General features: G+C 44.1%; 1 protein-coding gene across 5 annotated transcripts in view; it reads left to right on the top strand.

The window, feature by feature from the left end:
• The window catches only part of LOC114065708 (follistatin-related protein 4-like), a 169594-nt gene extending 152647 nt beyond the window's left edge, over positions 1–16947 (top strand). For 3 of the 5 annotated variants that reach the window (XM_027899820.1, XM_027899816.1, XM_027899819.1), the window contains 6 exons: positions 750–776; positions 4253–4371; positions 6994–7143; positions 7700–7807; positions 10399–10508; positions 13599–16947. In XM_027899820.1, coding sequence (XP_027755621.1) covers positions 750–776; positions 4253–4371; positions 6994–7143; positions 7700–7807; positions 10399–10508; positions 13599–14301 — 1217 coding nt within the window. In that variant the 3' untranslated portion in view covers positions 14302–16947. The remainder of the gene's footprint in view (positions 1–749; positions 777–4252; positions 4372–6993; positions 7144–7699; positions 7808–10398; positions 10509–13598) is intronic. The other 2 variants (XM_027899818.1, XM_027899817.1) reach the window with 2 other exon arrangements.
• Positions 16948–17105: the final 158 nt, after the last annotated feature.

Below are 17105 nucleotides of genomic sequence, written 5' to 3' on the forward strand. Positions count from 1 at the left end.
GCTCTTGTGGAGAATCTTTGGAAAATATATTCTATTCTTCATTAACTAGATTTATGTACTCTTTTTAGTATTGGTCTTTTTCCCTTGAATACTGGAGCAAAGGAAATTACAGTATGTTGAGAAATAATTGGCTCTGTCTTTAACAGAAATTCAGATGCAGGTGTACTTTCAAAGTGTATCTGAATTCTGAAAGAGAATGTAGTTGCCTGAAGATCCAAGAAAAAATGCAGCCAAGCTGCTGTAGCTGCCAGTCTCAGGCTTCTTCTGAAAGATGCTGGTGGGCCTGGCAGTGCTGGGCCAATGGTTTGGACTCGATGATCTTCGAGGGGTTTTCCAATCTCAGTGATTCAGTAATTCCATGTCATGTTTCCTTGTGGAACCTGCACAGAAAATCCCAGCCTGTGCTGCACCTGCAGCTGCATTTGGAGGTGACAGTGGTCTCAAAGATCACTGATCTTTGCACAGGCTGCAGTCCCCTTCATTCCAGGGAGGACTTTCTCCATGACAGAGTTTCTGAATTGTCTCTAGAGGGGCAAAGGTCTTTAGAACCACAGAATCATAGAACTCTCTGTCTTTCCTGATACTTTATTTGAATGAATGTGACGAAGTTTTCACCAGTTAAACAGTTCATGTAAACATGAGTATTGATTCAGTTACTTGCTACAATGAAAGTTTTGACATTGTTTTGTTGTTGTTTTTTTTCCTTTTCCTGGTTATTTTCTGGCTTCCCCAATATTCTGATGCTGCAGTTGCAAACATACTGTGGCGAGAGGAAGGTACTGCAGTAAAGTTCTTTTGTTGTAGTGATAATGTGCTTGTCTGCTTTAATAATTCCATGATGGGCCATTCTCCACTGACTTACCACTAACCCTGTCAACTTTCACAGTTACCAGATTAAGTACAGACCAGACATTTAAAAGCTAAGTTATTCAAATAAGAGATGTCTCTTCCTACCTATAACTTGCATTTTCCCACTCTGAAATAACAGATGATCATAAAATATATAAAAATATGAATTTTATATATACTGCCACAAATGTGAGTAGCCTGAGATTCTGAAGCTGCATTAGTGATGACACAAGTATCAGAAGTGCTCCCAAATTACCATAATTGAACAAGTAAGGCATAAATTCAATACACTGCATTTTTAAGCAAGCAATTCAAGCTCTTCCTTTTCAGTAGCATGTATTGATGAGTTCTAGGTGAGCAGCAGAAATTGTGTTCTTGACTAACAGACAAAAAAAAAAAACCCTAAATCACAACAGGTTTTCCCTCTCCCCGTTAAATCAATGCAGGGTAAAGGTTGCCCCATTTCTCCTTGTTTTAATTGGCAGTTAAGATCTCTAGTTTGATCAAATTTATAGTGGGCCCTGCACAAGGTCAACATCTGTGTATCTTGGAGGCCAAATTAGAAAAACTAAACCGTCCTAAGCAGCTAATTGACCCGAAGATATTATGGAGGCCCTTGAAATGAAAAATGACCTGGGTTTGTGCATGCTGGTGCTGCCATAATTCCCAAAGCAGCCAGTGAGGTGCCTCGTGCAATGGCCCAGGGGGCTCTCACAGATTGTCCATCTGCCTCTGGGGATGTGGAACCACGGGATGTGGATGGGGACTCCATGGCCTCAGGCTCCTGCAGGGTTGTGGGCAGGGTATCCACCCACTGGAGGAAGAGGCTGGGGCTGAAGTTCAGGGGTCAGCCAGTTCTTAGATCTGCCAGCTGCATTTGAGGCAGATGGGAAATGAAACCTCTGGGGCTTCCAATCAGTCCAGCATCTCCTGCAGGATGCAGCGTGGCTGTTTATGTGCTGCATCCCTTCTGCTCCTTTTTTAAAGAAAGCAGTTGGGTAACCCTACCAGATGCAGAAGTACAAGAGTATTTAAAGAACAGCTCAGAAGTTGGTTGCAGAAAGTCTTATTATAGTTTTGCTAAACAATATGGACTTACTGCTTATCAGCCTTGCACATTTTAAATAAAAGTATGAGCCATGTAGAGGTAAAACAGGGGCAGTAAAAGCAGATTTACTATTGATGTTCCCAAACAATTCAGTACCTGTAGAGCAGGTTTATTCCCCTGCCTGTGTTGTTCTGTGGTACTTGGTGAGCACGTTCAGTCCAGACAAAGAACAAACTTTAGCATGTGGAATCTTGGCACAGAGAAGGCTGGGAGACAGGGATGGTATTTTTGTTTTCACATTTTCATATATTCTTTCCATTCCATTAGAAATGAATTTGCTATACAGGTGAGGTGTGTTGCCTTTCCCTCTGCCTTTCAAACTGGTTGTGCCATCCAACCTGAAAAAGAGAAAACCCCTCCTCATTAGTGCCCCAGTTCCCAATCTAGTACCTGCCTCACTGGTATAAATAACACAAAATACCCCACTGCCCACCTGTGGACTGAAATAATCCCCTGGACCAAGGAGTTGCAGCAGTAGAATCAGGAGTGGAGTCTGTTTTACTGGTGTCCATGAGATTGTTTAGGATGTAGCCCAATCCAGATTTAGAAAATGCTTCATAAGTCACAGTAAAGCACTTACCTTGTCTAGTAAAAAACCTGCTTGGTCTAAAAATCAGTGTGAAGATCAATCTCTAAAACAAAAATAATTTAAATTGATAAGCTTTAAAAAAAAAGAGAGTAACTCAATGCTCTCAGTAATTTGTAGCATATTTTAATCAGTCAGCAGAAAAACTTGGGCTCATTTTACTGTAAAATAAGTGATGGGGCTTGCCAAGTCAAGACTCTAAACCTGCTGGGGTAAAATTATTATCAAAGTATTTTTGTGGGTAATTAAGGTCTTACTTCTTAAATACACCCTCATTGTAATGGGATCATCATTACAAAATCACACTACTGTTGTGCATGAAAATAATAATAATGAGCATCTTCACAGTGGTCATAATTGATTGCCTGCCTGTTTCCACTTCTTAGGATTAAAATCCTTTACTCGTGGAATGTGTGCACTCCTTCCAGGCCAGGGTCAAACTCTGCCCTCTGATGTGTTCACTCAAACCCCACTGAGGCAGGTGGGAGTTGTGTGTGTGCTGGGAGGGCAGGTTTTGGTCCAAAGTGCCCAAATGAAATGTTTGACCAATCCACTGGGAACAAAATTAACCCTTAGTCCATAAAATAACTTAGTTCTCATGGAATTTTGGTAGCTTTTCCCCTACATGCATGATCTCTCACTGTGGCATCACATTTAAGGATGCCACCACAGGACCAGCCAAGGGAATTTTTAACACTGTTCCACAGAACCAGGACCTTATTTCTCCATGAAATTAATTATAGATTACAAATTATAGCACCACAATTCTGTTGGCAGATAACTACTGGGTGACACTACTGGGGTGACAGTGGTCATTGCAAACACTTACTAGTGGTGGTATGAAAAAAGATGGAATGATGCTTGGATCTTTGGAACTAGAGTGAAAAGATCCTGAATATTTCTTAAGCATACTCATTGCTGCAACTGCATGTAGCTGAAGAACAACCAAATTGTCAGTGTTTTAAGTTGTTCCTGCATGACAGAAGCGATAAAATACAATCTCCTAACAGCAAAGCAATGACCATCAGCCAGTTTTCCAAATCTCCCTGGAATGCCCCAGTTGGATAAATGAGTGCTGTTGTGATGCTGAACTACTCCACATTTGTGAATTACACTTTGCAAGATTTCAAAAATGTATTTATTTTGGTGGCTGTAGTTAGTTCATCCAGATAGTTTAAGAAAATGGGAAAATCTGTATATTTTCATTCATGGAACAGATGCTGATGAGCACTTACACTTTGCATGGCAGTTACAAGAGGTCAGGTTGCCTGGAACAGGATTACCTTTAGATTAATTTTAACTAAAGCTTTTCTTTCCGTTCTCAAATTATTATCAATCTGGTTTTGATGAAATCATAGGAAAAAAAAACAGACTGATGATCTGAGGGAGTTAGCAGTGCAATAGAGGGGGGGGCTTGTGATCAGACCCTGCTTTGGGAACTGTTTCCAAGACCTGACCACAGTTATTTGGGCACAACCCCTGCCACCAAGGCAATGCATTTTTGAATGTGTCTGTACCTCTTCACTCCTCGAAGCCCTCGTTGTGACATGAAATTTGATTTTGTGAATGCACCGACTGCATCCAAGCAACCGACTTTTATGTAAGGCCGGTTTTGTTTGCTGGGGGAGGAAGGGGAGTTCTTGAAGTCCTGACAGCTATGGGTACATACCAACAAAAATCCCACTCCTTTTACTTTGTGCCCCTTCAAGGCCTGAGCGTGGGGAATATGTTCTATGTCTTTTCTGATGATGGGATCACGGTCCTGCAGCCAAACGAGTGCGAAATCCGGAGACACATCAGGCCCGAGGAGAGGATTTTCACCACTTATGTAAGTCCTAAGCCCAGCAGCCACAGCTGGGAAACTTCCTCTTAATCTCTTCAAAGGTTGTTATTGCTGAAGGACCTGTTTGCCACAGGGGTGCTGGAGCTTGGTGGGTTTCATGCAGCATCCCTGAGGTGTGGCATCTTCTCTGGAAAATCAAGGGGGCCACGTAAGTTCTAAGGCTGCCGTGGAGGATTAGTGACATGCTGCAGAGAATTTGACTAGTTATCATGTAAGCAAAGACTTTCATTTGTCCTCTTTGATCTGTTTGGTTATCCGTGCCCAGAAGTTGTAGCTGGGCTTTGGGGAAGGTTCAGGAGTCAGCAGCAGGGAGATGCACACAGCACTCACGTACTCCTTTTACTGATGGCTCCACAGGCACAGCAGTGGGTGCTCTGGGCAGCTTCCTGCTCTGTAGAAATATTTTCCCCTGTTAAACCCCAGCAGGGAGGTGGATAGGAATGCCAGAAGCTGGTTATGCCAGGCAGGTCCTCTACATCTTCTGCCGCTGAAACAGAGCCCTGCACCCTCTGTGTTTGCTGCTGGTGCTTTTCTGTCAGCACTGAGTTCACCTAACCCTTGCTTTAGGAAATCCCAAAGAAATATTTGTTCAGGTGTCAGTGAATGCCAAGCACTGGCCCATCCACTGTGGAGCTCAGCATGGCCAGTGGGATCACTCGTGCCTGGAGGCTCCAGGAGATCGGAGCTCTCCGTGACCTGTGCTGTGAGCTCCTGGAACACACATCATGGGTATCCTCATGGAGCTGTCAACTCTCATAAAACCCACTGCTGAAATACATCCAGAAATGCTTTTTTAGTTACTCCCTTATTTAGTTTGGGGGTTTTTTTAAAAGGGAAACTTAGATTGTGGCTCCTTTCAAAAAAAACAAACAAACAAACAAAAAACAAACAAACAAACAAAAAAAAAACCAAACCAGTCAGCCTTGCTTTCAGTTTTGGGAGGAATAGAAGGGGACAATCACTGTTGTGAGCCCTGCAGGCTGGGTCAGGCTCTGCTGCTATGGGTCAAGATCTTCTTGTGAGTCTGTATTTCTTATTTACTAAATCTCGATATATTTTTGGTTGATATTGATTTTTTTTTTTTTCACTAGATTTTAATATACCTTGGAAGAAATCCAGACTGCTCACCCCAGGGCTGGTCCTTAGTGGATAATATTATTAAGCCACACTTGAGCTGTTGCTTCTCAAAGACAGAAATCTTGTGTTTCTTTTCCAAAGAGCTGTAAATATCGGAGAGGTGGTCCTGGAGAAACAGCTTGAAAAGAATAAAGGAGAGAGGGCACTTAAGGAAATAATGTCAGCACAGTGGTGGGCATAAAAGGGATTTTTAGCATCATCACTTGGCTGCCTTTCAGAGACACCTCTGAGGGTTTCCTACAGATATCACAGAGCCTTTTCCCTTGATCTGGGGATGGTTGACCTTTTTTTCCTCCCTTTTGCCTTTTACTATCTTGAGTGTTTTCTACATAGGCAGTGACAGCAGCCTGCAGCTTCAGGAGAGGTTCTACAACAAAGGTTTCGTTTGCTATTAGAGGGCACAAAAGCAGGTAGAGCAGCTGAGCTGCACTGTAGCTGAAAGGCCAGTGACCTTTCCCTGCTCCTGTTGGCTTGGATGGGTATTCTGTGGTGAGACCTGAGCATGAGGAGAGCGGGTTGGAGGCTGTCAGGTGGTGCTTGGTTGTGTGAACAGCTGCTGGAGGCCCAAATCTGAGCTGGTGGAGCATCTTTTAGCTTGCCTTAGAGTCCATGCCCAGCCTGGCTGGAGGGACAGAAAGGAAAATGCAGCCAAGCTATTTATTGTATCTTCAACCCTTACTCATGGTCCCCACCAAGGCACCTTCCAACAGAGCTGTGCTGCTTAGAGGTGACATCTTTTTCTCCATAATTGTTGCATGTGGTGTGATTCTTGGGGTTGTCCTGTGAAGGGCCAGGAGTTGGACTCAGTGATCCTTGTGGGTCCCTTCCAACTCAGGATCTTCTTTTTCTCTTTCCTCTTTTTTCTCTCTTCTCTTCTGTTCAGGACTCAGTGAGTGGAGGATCAGAGACAAAATATAGATCAGGCAGCTGTGAACAGGATTTGGTCCAAAGCAGCAGGATTTGGTTCCTTTGGAACAGGGGAAGTTTCTGTAGCTGTAGGATCCTGCCTGTTTTGCTGCTGTTTCCCTGAGCAGAAGTGTTTTAGACCATGCTCTCCTGCACAGAAAATGAAGACTTTATGAAAAATGTGAAGCAGTGATTCAGTTAATGTAAATCCCTGTTTTTTCAAAGCACAGGGTGATATTTCTGTTGCTAATAAATGCTGACAGCACTGCAAGCCTTGATGAACCTCAGCACGCTTCAAAAGATCGATCCATAGGCTGTGTGGTTATTTAAATTCAATATAAGTTTGCAGGAGGTCCAGCTGTTTAATGTCACTGTATAGAGCCAGGCTGCAGTGTGGGACATGATAAATTAATTATTTCATGTTTTCCAGGAAAGAAAGGGGGAAAATACCATCCTATCAGAATCCCCAGGGATTTTTTTTCCAATGGTTTTCAAGTCTAAGGTTCTTGCTGCTCCAGGCTCTGAACCTGTAGAAATTAAACCCTTTTTTTTTTTTCCCCTCAGGAGGAGATCTGTCCTAGAGTGGAAGGTGAAGACACTCAGTCCTGCCTCTGGGCTTCAGCAGTCAATGTCAGAGACAAGTACATTTATGTGACACAGCCTAAGCAGAACAGAGTCCTGATAATTGATATCCAGACTCAGAAAGCCATACAGGTACTTACAAGTGAATGTGTTATTCCCTGATGGCAAAAGACTCGATACGGGACAAAAAAATGAGGTCTTTGCCCAGTGGGTCTGCTGACTTTACTAAAAAGCTGGCCCTGTGTTGCTTTCACCTGTGGGGTCACCCTGTCATTCACTGTTCTGGCAGGAAAAGACTCCTCTGGGGGTGGGAGTTCACAGTCTCAGGGCTGCATCTGCAGCCGAGCTTGCAGTGAGTCTGGTAAAATAATGCTGGATGAATTTCTGGCCCAGCTGCCTGTGCTGGGTCATCAGCAGGTCGGGAAGAATGAGCTGGTGTGGGCACAGTTTAAGCACAAATTGGCCCCTGATCTACTGGCTGTAACAGGGAAGATGGATGATGTCCAGCCAGGACATGGCAGCACACAGCCCAGTGTTGGCAGTGCTGCTGATGCCCCAGCTGATCTGCAGGCAGAGCTGCACGGGGGGTGTCACAGCGTGCGTGGCGATGCCTGCAGTGAACTGATGTCCTGTTTGTCATGGCCCTTTGGGTCACTGTGCAAATAACTGTCTCTGGGTTTTTTTTAAGTCCTTGGACGTGGACCCATTGCCAACCAAACTGCATTATGACAAGTCCCACGACCAAGTGTGGGTGCTCAGCTGGGGGGACATGAGGAAATCCTCAACCATGCTGCAGGTGAGTCCTGTCCTGCTGGAGCCTTTGCTCGTTCTGGGCTCAGCATCATTGGTAGCACATTGGTGTAACTGGTGGGCTGCAGGTAATTAACAGCATTTAATGGTCTGGATATAAAGCTGCTGCTTCATTTGCATATCCAGTGTGTTTTATTGATCCCTCCTCCGTCCATCCTCCCATATTTTTCCTGCTGTTTAATTTGTTTCTGAGCAATGACTGTGCCCCAGGCTGGCAGCAGGGCTCTGGTTTGTTTTAGGGCTGGTGGCAGAGCCAAGTGCCATAAAGTCACACAGCAAGGGCTGGCAGCTGGCTCAGAGCAGGACGAGCCTGCTGTGCTCCACAGCTCTGCTGGGACACCTCGAATCCTGGGGGCAGGTCTGGGTCCCTCACTCCAAGACAGACACCGAGGGGCTGGAGCGTGTGCAGGGAAGGGAACGGAGCTGGGAAGGGGCTGGAGCAGCAGGAGCAGCTGAGGGAGCTGGGGGGGGGGCTCAGCCTGGAGAAACAGCCCTCTAGGGCATGAAAAAAACCCCATAAACACCAAAAGCAAAACCTCAGGGACAAATTCTGTTACTGGATGAGAGTAACTCCACTGGAGGGGTGCCAGTGAGGTCCCTGGAGCTCCTCCGTGCTCAGCACCATCAGACCCACAGTGACACCGGGACACAGCACTGCACATGAGTCTGGACAACTAAATCAGCTTCCACTTCTGGATGACCTTGACAGATTCGCTCTTCTGTTGACAGTAGAGACACATGGACAGTAATCATCTAATTGGGTGTTTTGCTGCTGCTGTGTGTTGTATGACAGAGTTGACACCAGAGCTTGGTTTGATCCATCCACACACCCCTTCTCTAGTGGTTGTTTTCTGGCCCTTGCCACCCAACCTTTCTGGAGATCCAGGTGTCATGTGAATACTCCTTCTGCCAGAAATGTGTGCTGCTGAGTCTACATTAAAACATTCCCCAGCAGGCAGAGAAGAAAAGTGTCTGTGCTTTTCTGACCTAAAAACCTGCAAATCTGGAGTCTGCGTTAAGCCATGGGGTTGCCCAGGACTTTGCTGGAGGTGCTGCTCCGTGAAGATGGGATGAGCCATTCCCACCAGCCACCTGCTGCATCCAAGATAACCACTGCAGACTGTCAGTAATAAAGACTGGAACAACTACTCATCATGGGTGATTTCAGGAAGACACCAAAACCAGAGAGGGGGCAAATAAATGAAGGTTTCCAAGGCAGTGCCACCAGGTTGTCTCATCAGGGGATGAGCAGTTTCCTGTATGGGGTACAAGGAGACAAAATGGGCTCTCTTTACCCTTTCTGACTTAATTTCTTCCATCCAGCTGTGAGAGGTTTCTGTAATTAAAGTAGAGATGGCACAAGCATGTCATTATTAAGAGGAACGCACCACCTGCACAGTTGGAAACTTGTTAGAAGGCTCCAGCTCTCAGATAGTCCTTTCTGTTATCTTTATGAAGTGCAGTTACACACTCAGAGGTGAGATTAGCATCAGCATCAGCACATCCTTTCTTTTTTTCCGACCTTCTTTCCCAAAAGGTTGGGCAGTGACTAATTTAGCAAAGTTCCTCCTTGAAACCTGCAGTGGCTAGTTGCAGACGTGCAATAAAACACGTTTTTGTAACAAAGATGCTGCTGCAGAGGTTGATTTAAATTTCCACTCATTCTTTGGAAGTCAGGGATTTATCAAACTGCCCATGCAACCAACTAATGGGTTGCTGTTGTTTAGCCGTTACTGGCTTGTGGTAAGCAAATGTCTGGCCTCTTGAAAGCACTGTGCAAGGGTGGGCATCCTTCTTCAGCAATCTAATTGGAAGAAATCTAAATGGCATGACCAGAACAGCTGTCTGAACTAAACCTTTTAGGGATTTAGCATCCCTTTAATGAATCATGTAGCTATAAATTCAAAGCAATGACTGTTGCACATTAGAGCAGCAGAGGGTCCTAAAGAATGGACTAAAATCATCTTGAACCCAGCAATCAATCTGAGTATTTAACATTTTAATTATTGAAAAGTTCTCCTTTCCAGAGCGCTGGAGGAGCCGAGTTCCCCTGGCCATGGAGATGTGTCCTGTGCTGCAGGACAGGACCAGGGGACAGCCAAAAGGCCCTTCCCTGCTCCTCCATGAACTTTACATGGTGCTGTAGGTGGATGAACAGTTTTTCTCCTTCAAAGTGATAATTAGCTGCTGTGAGTTAATGTTTGATCCTTCAAGCTGGTAAACCATCGCTGTGCATTTAAGTGAGATTAATAAATGTGACCATGAAATACATGTTTACTTTAGACACTGAGGGATAAATTATGATGGTCCTAGTGTTGTCATACTGCTTCAGCTCCTGCATGACTGCTCTTTCTCGAGATGTAAACAACTTAGGAAAGTCAAGTTGTGTGCTTACCCTACAAATGTCAAGCCTCAAATACTATTTACGAGCACAACTTTTCAAGACATCGACACCAAACGGAGTTTTGAAGTCATTAATCCATTTAAGCCCGGGAAGAGCCACTTGGCCTGTGCCTGAGTGTAATCTGTGTTTACCTTTCTGCTTATCCTGTGCTCAGCCTGGTGTGTTTGTTGTAGGTGATCCCGGAGGCGAGCACGGGGGAGGATCCGCGGGTGATCCGCACACCCTTCCAAGGAGTGGAGGATTTTTTTATACCACCTACAAACCTTATTATTAATCATGTCAGGTAAGAAGTTATCCTAATGAATGGTAATGGTGACCATGCTCCTCCCTTCTCATAACCCTCAGAGCACTTCACAAATACGAATGAGTGAAGGAATGAATGAATGAATCTGTGAGGAAGCTGAGTGCTTTTATTTCCATTTTCACATGTGAAATGGAGAAATGGTTGAGCAAATTGCCAGTAGTTGTTCAGCTAATCGATAAAACAGCAAGAGACAAGCCTGGATTTCCCTTAGACCTTGACACAGACATTCAATGCACTCACCTTGGTCAGCCATCCTTCCTTGCAGCTTATGACACTCTGTCCTGGCTTGCTTGTGCCAGGAGTTTAATGTCTCAAAAATTACCTTTTTTTTTTTGCCTCCAAACCATTTTATGGATCTGGGCAGAAACCTATGTCAAGGATTTATTGCTTGAAGTGATAGAAGTGTACTCTGCCTGAAGCATAAGGTTCTTCCACGTGTTTCCAACTTGGATCTCTGCGTGGGGTGTGTGGTTGGAGCAGAAAAATGGTATGCACTGCACATTAACCAAATAAACCTCCATGAACCATCAGTTTTGAATGTTAATGTGATGTAGTGGTTAATGAGGTTGTGTAACTAACATACTAATAACTTGGAGTAATACTGGCTGCTTCCCAGCAGGCACAGGAAGCCTCCCATTAACATTATCAGAATTGATGATAACTGCACAGCAATTTATACTGTTCTTTCCATGTTACAACACAACAACTGTTTAACCATCTTCTGGCTCCTATATAGTTTAACTAAGTAAAACTCTCAAAAAACCATAATGTCACTCCTTATATCAATCTTAGGTTTCCTGCTGGGAACTCTGGGAGAGGGGAGTCACACTTAAATGATTATATATTGAATCTGTTCCAAAATAAATAACTTTACTTCATGAAACACAAAATAACGATACACAGCTCGTGGCTGTCACTCGTAATTTCTCTTTACTTCATTTTTCCCATTTTCCCTCAAACTTTCATTGTGACTTATAGTAGTGCCAGGGGGTAAATGACTGCTGAATGTTAAAGCCTGAGCTGAGAAGGTGAGGATTGGGTTCAAAGACAGGAAAGCGGAATAGTTACGCTTTATTTGTTTGTTTGTTTGTTTAATTATCCTTTTGCTTCAGTAGGATTAGTTGGCTGTATACAGATGAACTTCCATAAAAAATATTAAATGTAGGTTATTGTCTATAGTTTCCCATGTACAAAGATGCAAATGCTGTGCCTGATTTCCTGTTGCATTTGTTCAGAGCCAGATCTTTGTCCATTCTCACTCACCCTCAGCCCAGAAAAATAAGTGCTTGCAGTCTAATGAGACTCATTGAGATCATCTTCTAAATTCTCCACTCAGAAACAATAAATGGCAACACCAGGATTTCCCAGGAACGTGACTATTTAAGCAGTCTCTTCCACGAGCCAAAAAATATTTGTATGCAAATATTCCTGCGTATGTATTTCAGCTGCCTCCTATTTCAGATGGATATCTAGAAATGTCTCTGGTTTTATTAGTTCCCAGGGTGGCTTGTTGTCCGTTGAAAACTCTCTAAGTGCAAGTTTTACTTCGAGATTTCAGATCACAGATTTCACGCAAGGGCTGCGCCTCTTCTGCAGCTGTGGGCAAATAAAATGCATCCTGACCCACTTCTTTAAATGAAAGTTTATGATAAGAACCATTTCTTAACTCCTTCAGGCATTCGGCCAAGTATTAAGGAAGTCTTGGGGAAAAAAAATGCTGTAAGGGAAAGCACTTTTTAAAGTGTACTTAAAATGCACTCATCCAGGAGAAATACAAGTGTCAGATCCAATTTCCCCACACACAGTGCGCTGCAGCTCTCCACTGCAGATATTTTGTGGAGTCTCTAATGGATGGGAGTGTAATGGGGAAATGAAAGGCTTAGCCCAGTGATTTTCATGGGATCAATCACTCCACTGGCTCGTTCCTCAGAAGTGAAATCATTGCTGAGTGTCTCACTGACAGATGGATTAAGAATAAAGAAATAAACCCAGTGTTTCAAGCAAAATACATATTATCTGCACACAAGCACGTTGTCCTCCACATTTCACAAGGCAATTTTACATCTTTTGGGGAACTAAGCACCCACTTCATTTCCTTGTGTCTGCATTGAACGGATGAAAAGATACTGGATGTAAAATTAGTTTTTGTAAGCCAGTGCCAGTGACCTGTGAATCCCAGGAGCACAAACAGACTGTTTCTATGGGCTCCCTTTCAAATTAAGCAGAAACCTTTCCTGGCTATTCTTGACCTTTTCTTGTCTTCAGCAAAGGTCAGATCTGCTGCAGCATATATCTTTTACAGAACATTTATTCTCTGCTCTTTGTTTTCTGCCCTGTCTTGAGACAGAAAATCAAGGCCCCTTATCTTCAGGGCACCCTGGTTATGTTCCTCAAGAAATGTTTTACACCTTCCCTGGGCTGGCAGGGTGCTGTTGAACACACTCTGCTCTGCACCTCAGCCTTGCCAGCTCCTGCACTGTCCCCAGGCACCACTGGTACCAAACACACATCACAGCTCCCCTCTGCTGCTGTCATTTGAGAGATGAGGTTAGACATGCTCTTCATTTGGTGGTTATACATTATAATATATATCTTTATTACATTGTACTATATTTATATATTATATTTTATATAGTTGCTCTCTGGCCCCAACCTGGCAGCAATATGTTTTTCTATTTTGGGATTGAAGGCGTGAATATATATTGAATTACATCCCTGTAGGCCTCAGACAGATTAAATACAAATCTGGTCAATAGTAGCCTACAGAACACCCAAACCTTGATTTTATTCCTGTAGTAAATTGGGCTCCCCAATAAAAACTCTTGAGGATTCAAGTGCCTGAACACATACTCAGACTTCCAGGATCAGTTTGCAGATTTGAATTGAAATACAAAATATCCCTCCTTTAGGATGTTTTAGAAGCACTAAAATACAGAAAAGAGATGACATTATTCCACACGCTTCCCAACCCAACAGCACGGAGTTTCCCGGCTCTGCTCCCTTCCCTCTCTGCTCACTCGTGTCCTTGTGTCTCCAGAGGGGACTTCAGTGTCTCGTTTCCCGTTTCAGGTTTGGCTTCGTTTTTAACAAGTCGAGGCCGGCGGTTCACAAGATCGACCTGGAGACTGTGACGCACATCAAGACCATCAGCCTGCGAGCTCAGGGCTGCGCCCCGCAGGCCATGGCCCACACGCACCTGGGCGGCTACTACTTCATCCAGTGTGGGCGGCGCCGCGCGGGGGCCGCGGGCCCGCAGCTCGTCGTGGACGGCGTCACCGACGCCGTGGTCGGGCCCAACGGTGCCGTGTCGGGCTCCCCGCACGTGTCCCCCGACGGGCGGTACCTGGTGAGCGCCGACGGCGACAGCGGCAGGATCAGCGTGCAGGCCCTGACCGCGCGCGGGGAGATCCGGCTGATTTACGACCTACAGACGAACGTGCACGTGTCCCACCTGACATTTCAGCCCTCCTTCACCGAAGGCAATCAGTACTACGTGTACGCCGCTTCGCGTCTGCAGACGGACGTGCTTTTTGTAGAGCTGTCGACGGGGAGAATGAGCGTGCTGAAGAATTTAAAGGACCCTATCACACCCAAAGACTGGCCCTGGAGCAGCCAAAACAGAATTATGAAAGACAGTGGACTATTTGGACAGTATCTCATTACACCAGCTAAAGATTCATTGTTTGTTATAAACGGGAGGCAAAACACGTTACGCTGTGAGGTGTCGGGCGTGAGGAGGGGCAACACGGTGGTCTGGGTTGGGGAGGTATGAAAAGGGCAGTAGAGGTGGAGCCTTCAGCAGGAGAGGACCAGTTGGACCTTTGCTCTGCAACAAATGAGCAGTAGCATTGTATATTTTTACACTGGGAAAACAAAAAGAAAAACAAAAAAAATTAAATACAAAAAAAACCCCCTGTATAGGCTTCATGGTACAACACTGGTCGACTTGCAAGTTTTATAATATAAGGTACGCTCTGCTAATAGGAAGCGGTTTTGAAGGGATATTTTTTATTTGTGGGTATGATTTGTGGTTATGAGAAAAATGCTGGGAAACAAACAATATCTCCACTGAGATACTGTAAAAGCCACGAAACCTAGCGATTCTGTAGAACAAAACAGGTTTTGACTTCCCATACTGAGGAGCTTTTGTGTTATGTCCGAGCCACCGGTTTTCTTCCCTGCATCCCTTGCCCGTTGGCTGCACTGACTGCCTCGCCCCAGCACGGGGAGGCTGCAGCGGTGAATATTCACCTTTGGATGGTGGGGGAAACCAAGCATCAGAGCAGTTTTCAACCCAGAGAAACCTGGGAGAGCGATGTAACAAGAGCTGATGGGTTTTCTCTGCAGGATGGCTTTGGGAGGATCCGCAGATGTGGTTTCGGGAGGAGGCATCACAGAAATAGTAACTGTCAGCTCGCTTGCTTCTGCGCTTAATTTTGCTCTTGGTCCTACTGAAGGCAACGGGATGAGTCCCCCCTCTTCCAGTGCGTATTTGTGTGATTGTGTTTGAGAAATTTGCCATGAAATATCCAGGCCATTATCCATCCAAGCCTGGGTGAAAGTCAGGAAACACTGAGGGGGGGGAAGTCAGAGTTTGCAAACAGTTTTGTTGAGAAGGTGGCATCGGTCTTTTCAGCAGCTCACAGTGCCGTCAGTTTGGGCACAATATGCAAAAATCTGCTCTTTTGGGGGCAGAGAATTAGTTACAGTTATTCCCATAGGAGACAGCAACGCTTCTCATCACTCACCAATATCATTGGTTTCTCTCATTAAATATTTAGTAGCACTGAAGTCACTTGGTTCATAAAATAGCAGTTAAAATGACAGAGGTTATTTTAATGGAAACCTCAGTCATTTTCTAGTCATAGCCTTAATTTGCCTATTTCTTTTCAGAAAAAAAACAGGAAACAATTCTTCTTTGTGATTTTTTTTCCCTTCATGTTTATAGTGCACTTGTTTATAGTCAATTATCTTTTAGTTATGAGCGAAGACATTCATGTAAAAAGCAGCTGAATTATCCAAGAATGCAACAGCTGGCACTGAGGAATTTCAGTTGAGTTGCCATAAAAACACACAGCCATTTGCACACTTGGAGGATATAAAAACTTTTTCTAGTTGCATTTTTGTAACTTTCTGCATCCATCACCGTGAAGGAATGAGGGCAGGAGCAGCTGTGGCTCGCGGAGCCGGGTGAGCAGCGGTGCCGTCGGAGAGGGTGTATCCCACGTGCCACTCAGAAAATGTGGTCTTGAGGTGGGTGAAAACTCTCTGAAGGGAAATTTTGGAAGCTTTGGAGCCACCTGTTGGCCTTTGGAAAGACCCAGCTCGTTTTGCCAGTGACCTTGTTGCCCAGAGTTTGTACAAAAGCTGCTGCTGAGCACATCCAGTGATAGGTAGTGGTGTGATAATTATTTTCCTCCACAGGTGCTTAAAGTCACCCATTTCACTACACACACAGAGGGATTTTAAGCAAGAAAGATGCTTAAAACTGGTAATCTTTGCTTTAAATGTTAAACTTTACCAGAAGAACAGCATTTTAGCGTGGCTGTAGACCTGAAGTGTATTTTAAACCATTTCAGTTCTATAGAGAATATAAAAATCTGTTCTGACAGACGAAGAAGGGGAGCTGAATCCTATGAATTCATTAAACATGGAGTCCTTGAAATTGCCCTTCAACTCCCACAGGCTGAGCGCTACATCTCTTTCACTTATGAGCCATAGGGGTTAGAAGAGACTCTTCCATCATTGCACCACAGACATGTGAAACAGATGGGCATAGTCCTCCTTCAGCAGTGCATGGTGTCCATGATTTTCTACTCATCCCATTAGGAAACATCATACCCATGTCAAGGAAAGGAGAAGACCAGCTCTTGTAAGTACCTTTAAATATGCACAACTCCTTTCTTGAACAAAGCTGTGTCCATACATTGCAGCCATCCTAAATGTGTTTTACCAAGGCCAAACACCGCTCTCGTGTTACCTTTTACGACTTCTGGAGTATTTTGTTATGCCTACGGTCTGTTTTCCCTGTAGAGACGTTCATTGTGTCATAGATCAAGCAAATATTACTTTTTTAAGAATATTTAAAAGAAAAAAAAAAATCTGTATATATCTGTTCAGGTAAATATTCTTGAGGCTGGTTTATATATAGGCTGTGAAAGATGTGTAACAGACCTCACTTCTCCCTGTTTGTCTCAAAATATTGGAATAGCGTTCACTTGAAAAATCCCACTTGGACCTTCCAAAGATGTTCCCTTTCTTCCCCCTTCAGCCCAAGTTCTGGTGATGTGTTTTTCTAAATTATCCTAATGGTTATATATCGTACTTAGAAAATGAAGTACAACTTAGATTGTCCACACTACTTGTGAACAGTTCCAATGACAGTCAAATCTGACATTAAAGTGCTGCACATTTGTTACTCTGATTTTATTTTTTTTTTATGACACAGATTTTATATATACTCAAAAAAAAAATGTTTCAACTCATTTTTGCCTTTCAACTCTGTCAAAAAGAGACTACATGTCCTTGTGGGCAGTTTCTTTCCTACTCCCTTTGTGTTCTCTACCAGTTCACAGT

The sequence above is a fragment of the Empidonax traillii genome, unplaced genomic scaffold, assembly GCF_003031625.1.
Source record: "Empidonax traillii isolate 1590-97213 ecotype Southwest subspecies unplaced genomic scaffold, ASM303162v1 scaffold689:size842923, whole genome shotgun sequence".
NCBI classification, from domain to species: domain Eukaryota; kingdom Metazoa; phylum Chordata; class Aves; order Passeriformes; family Tyrannidae; genus Empidonax; species Empidonax traillii.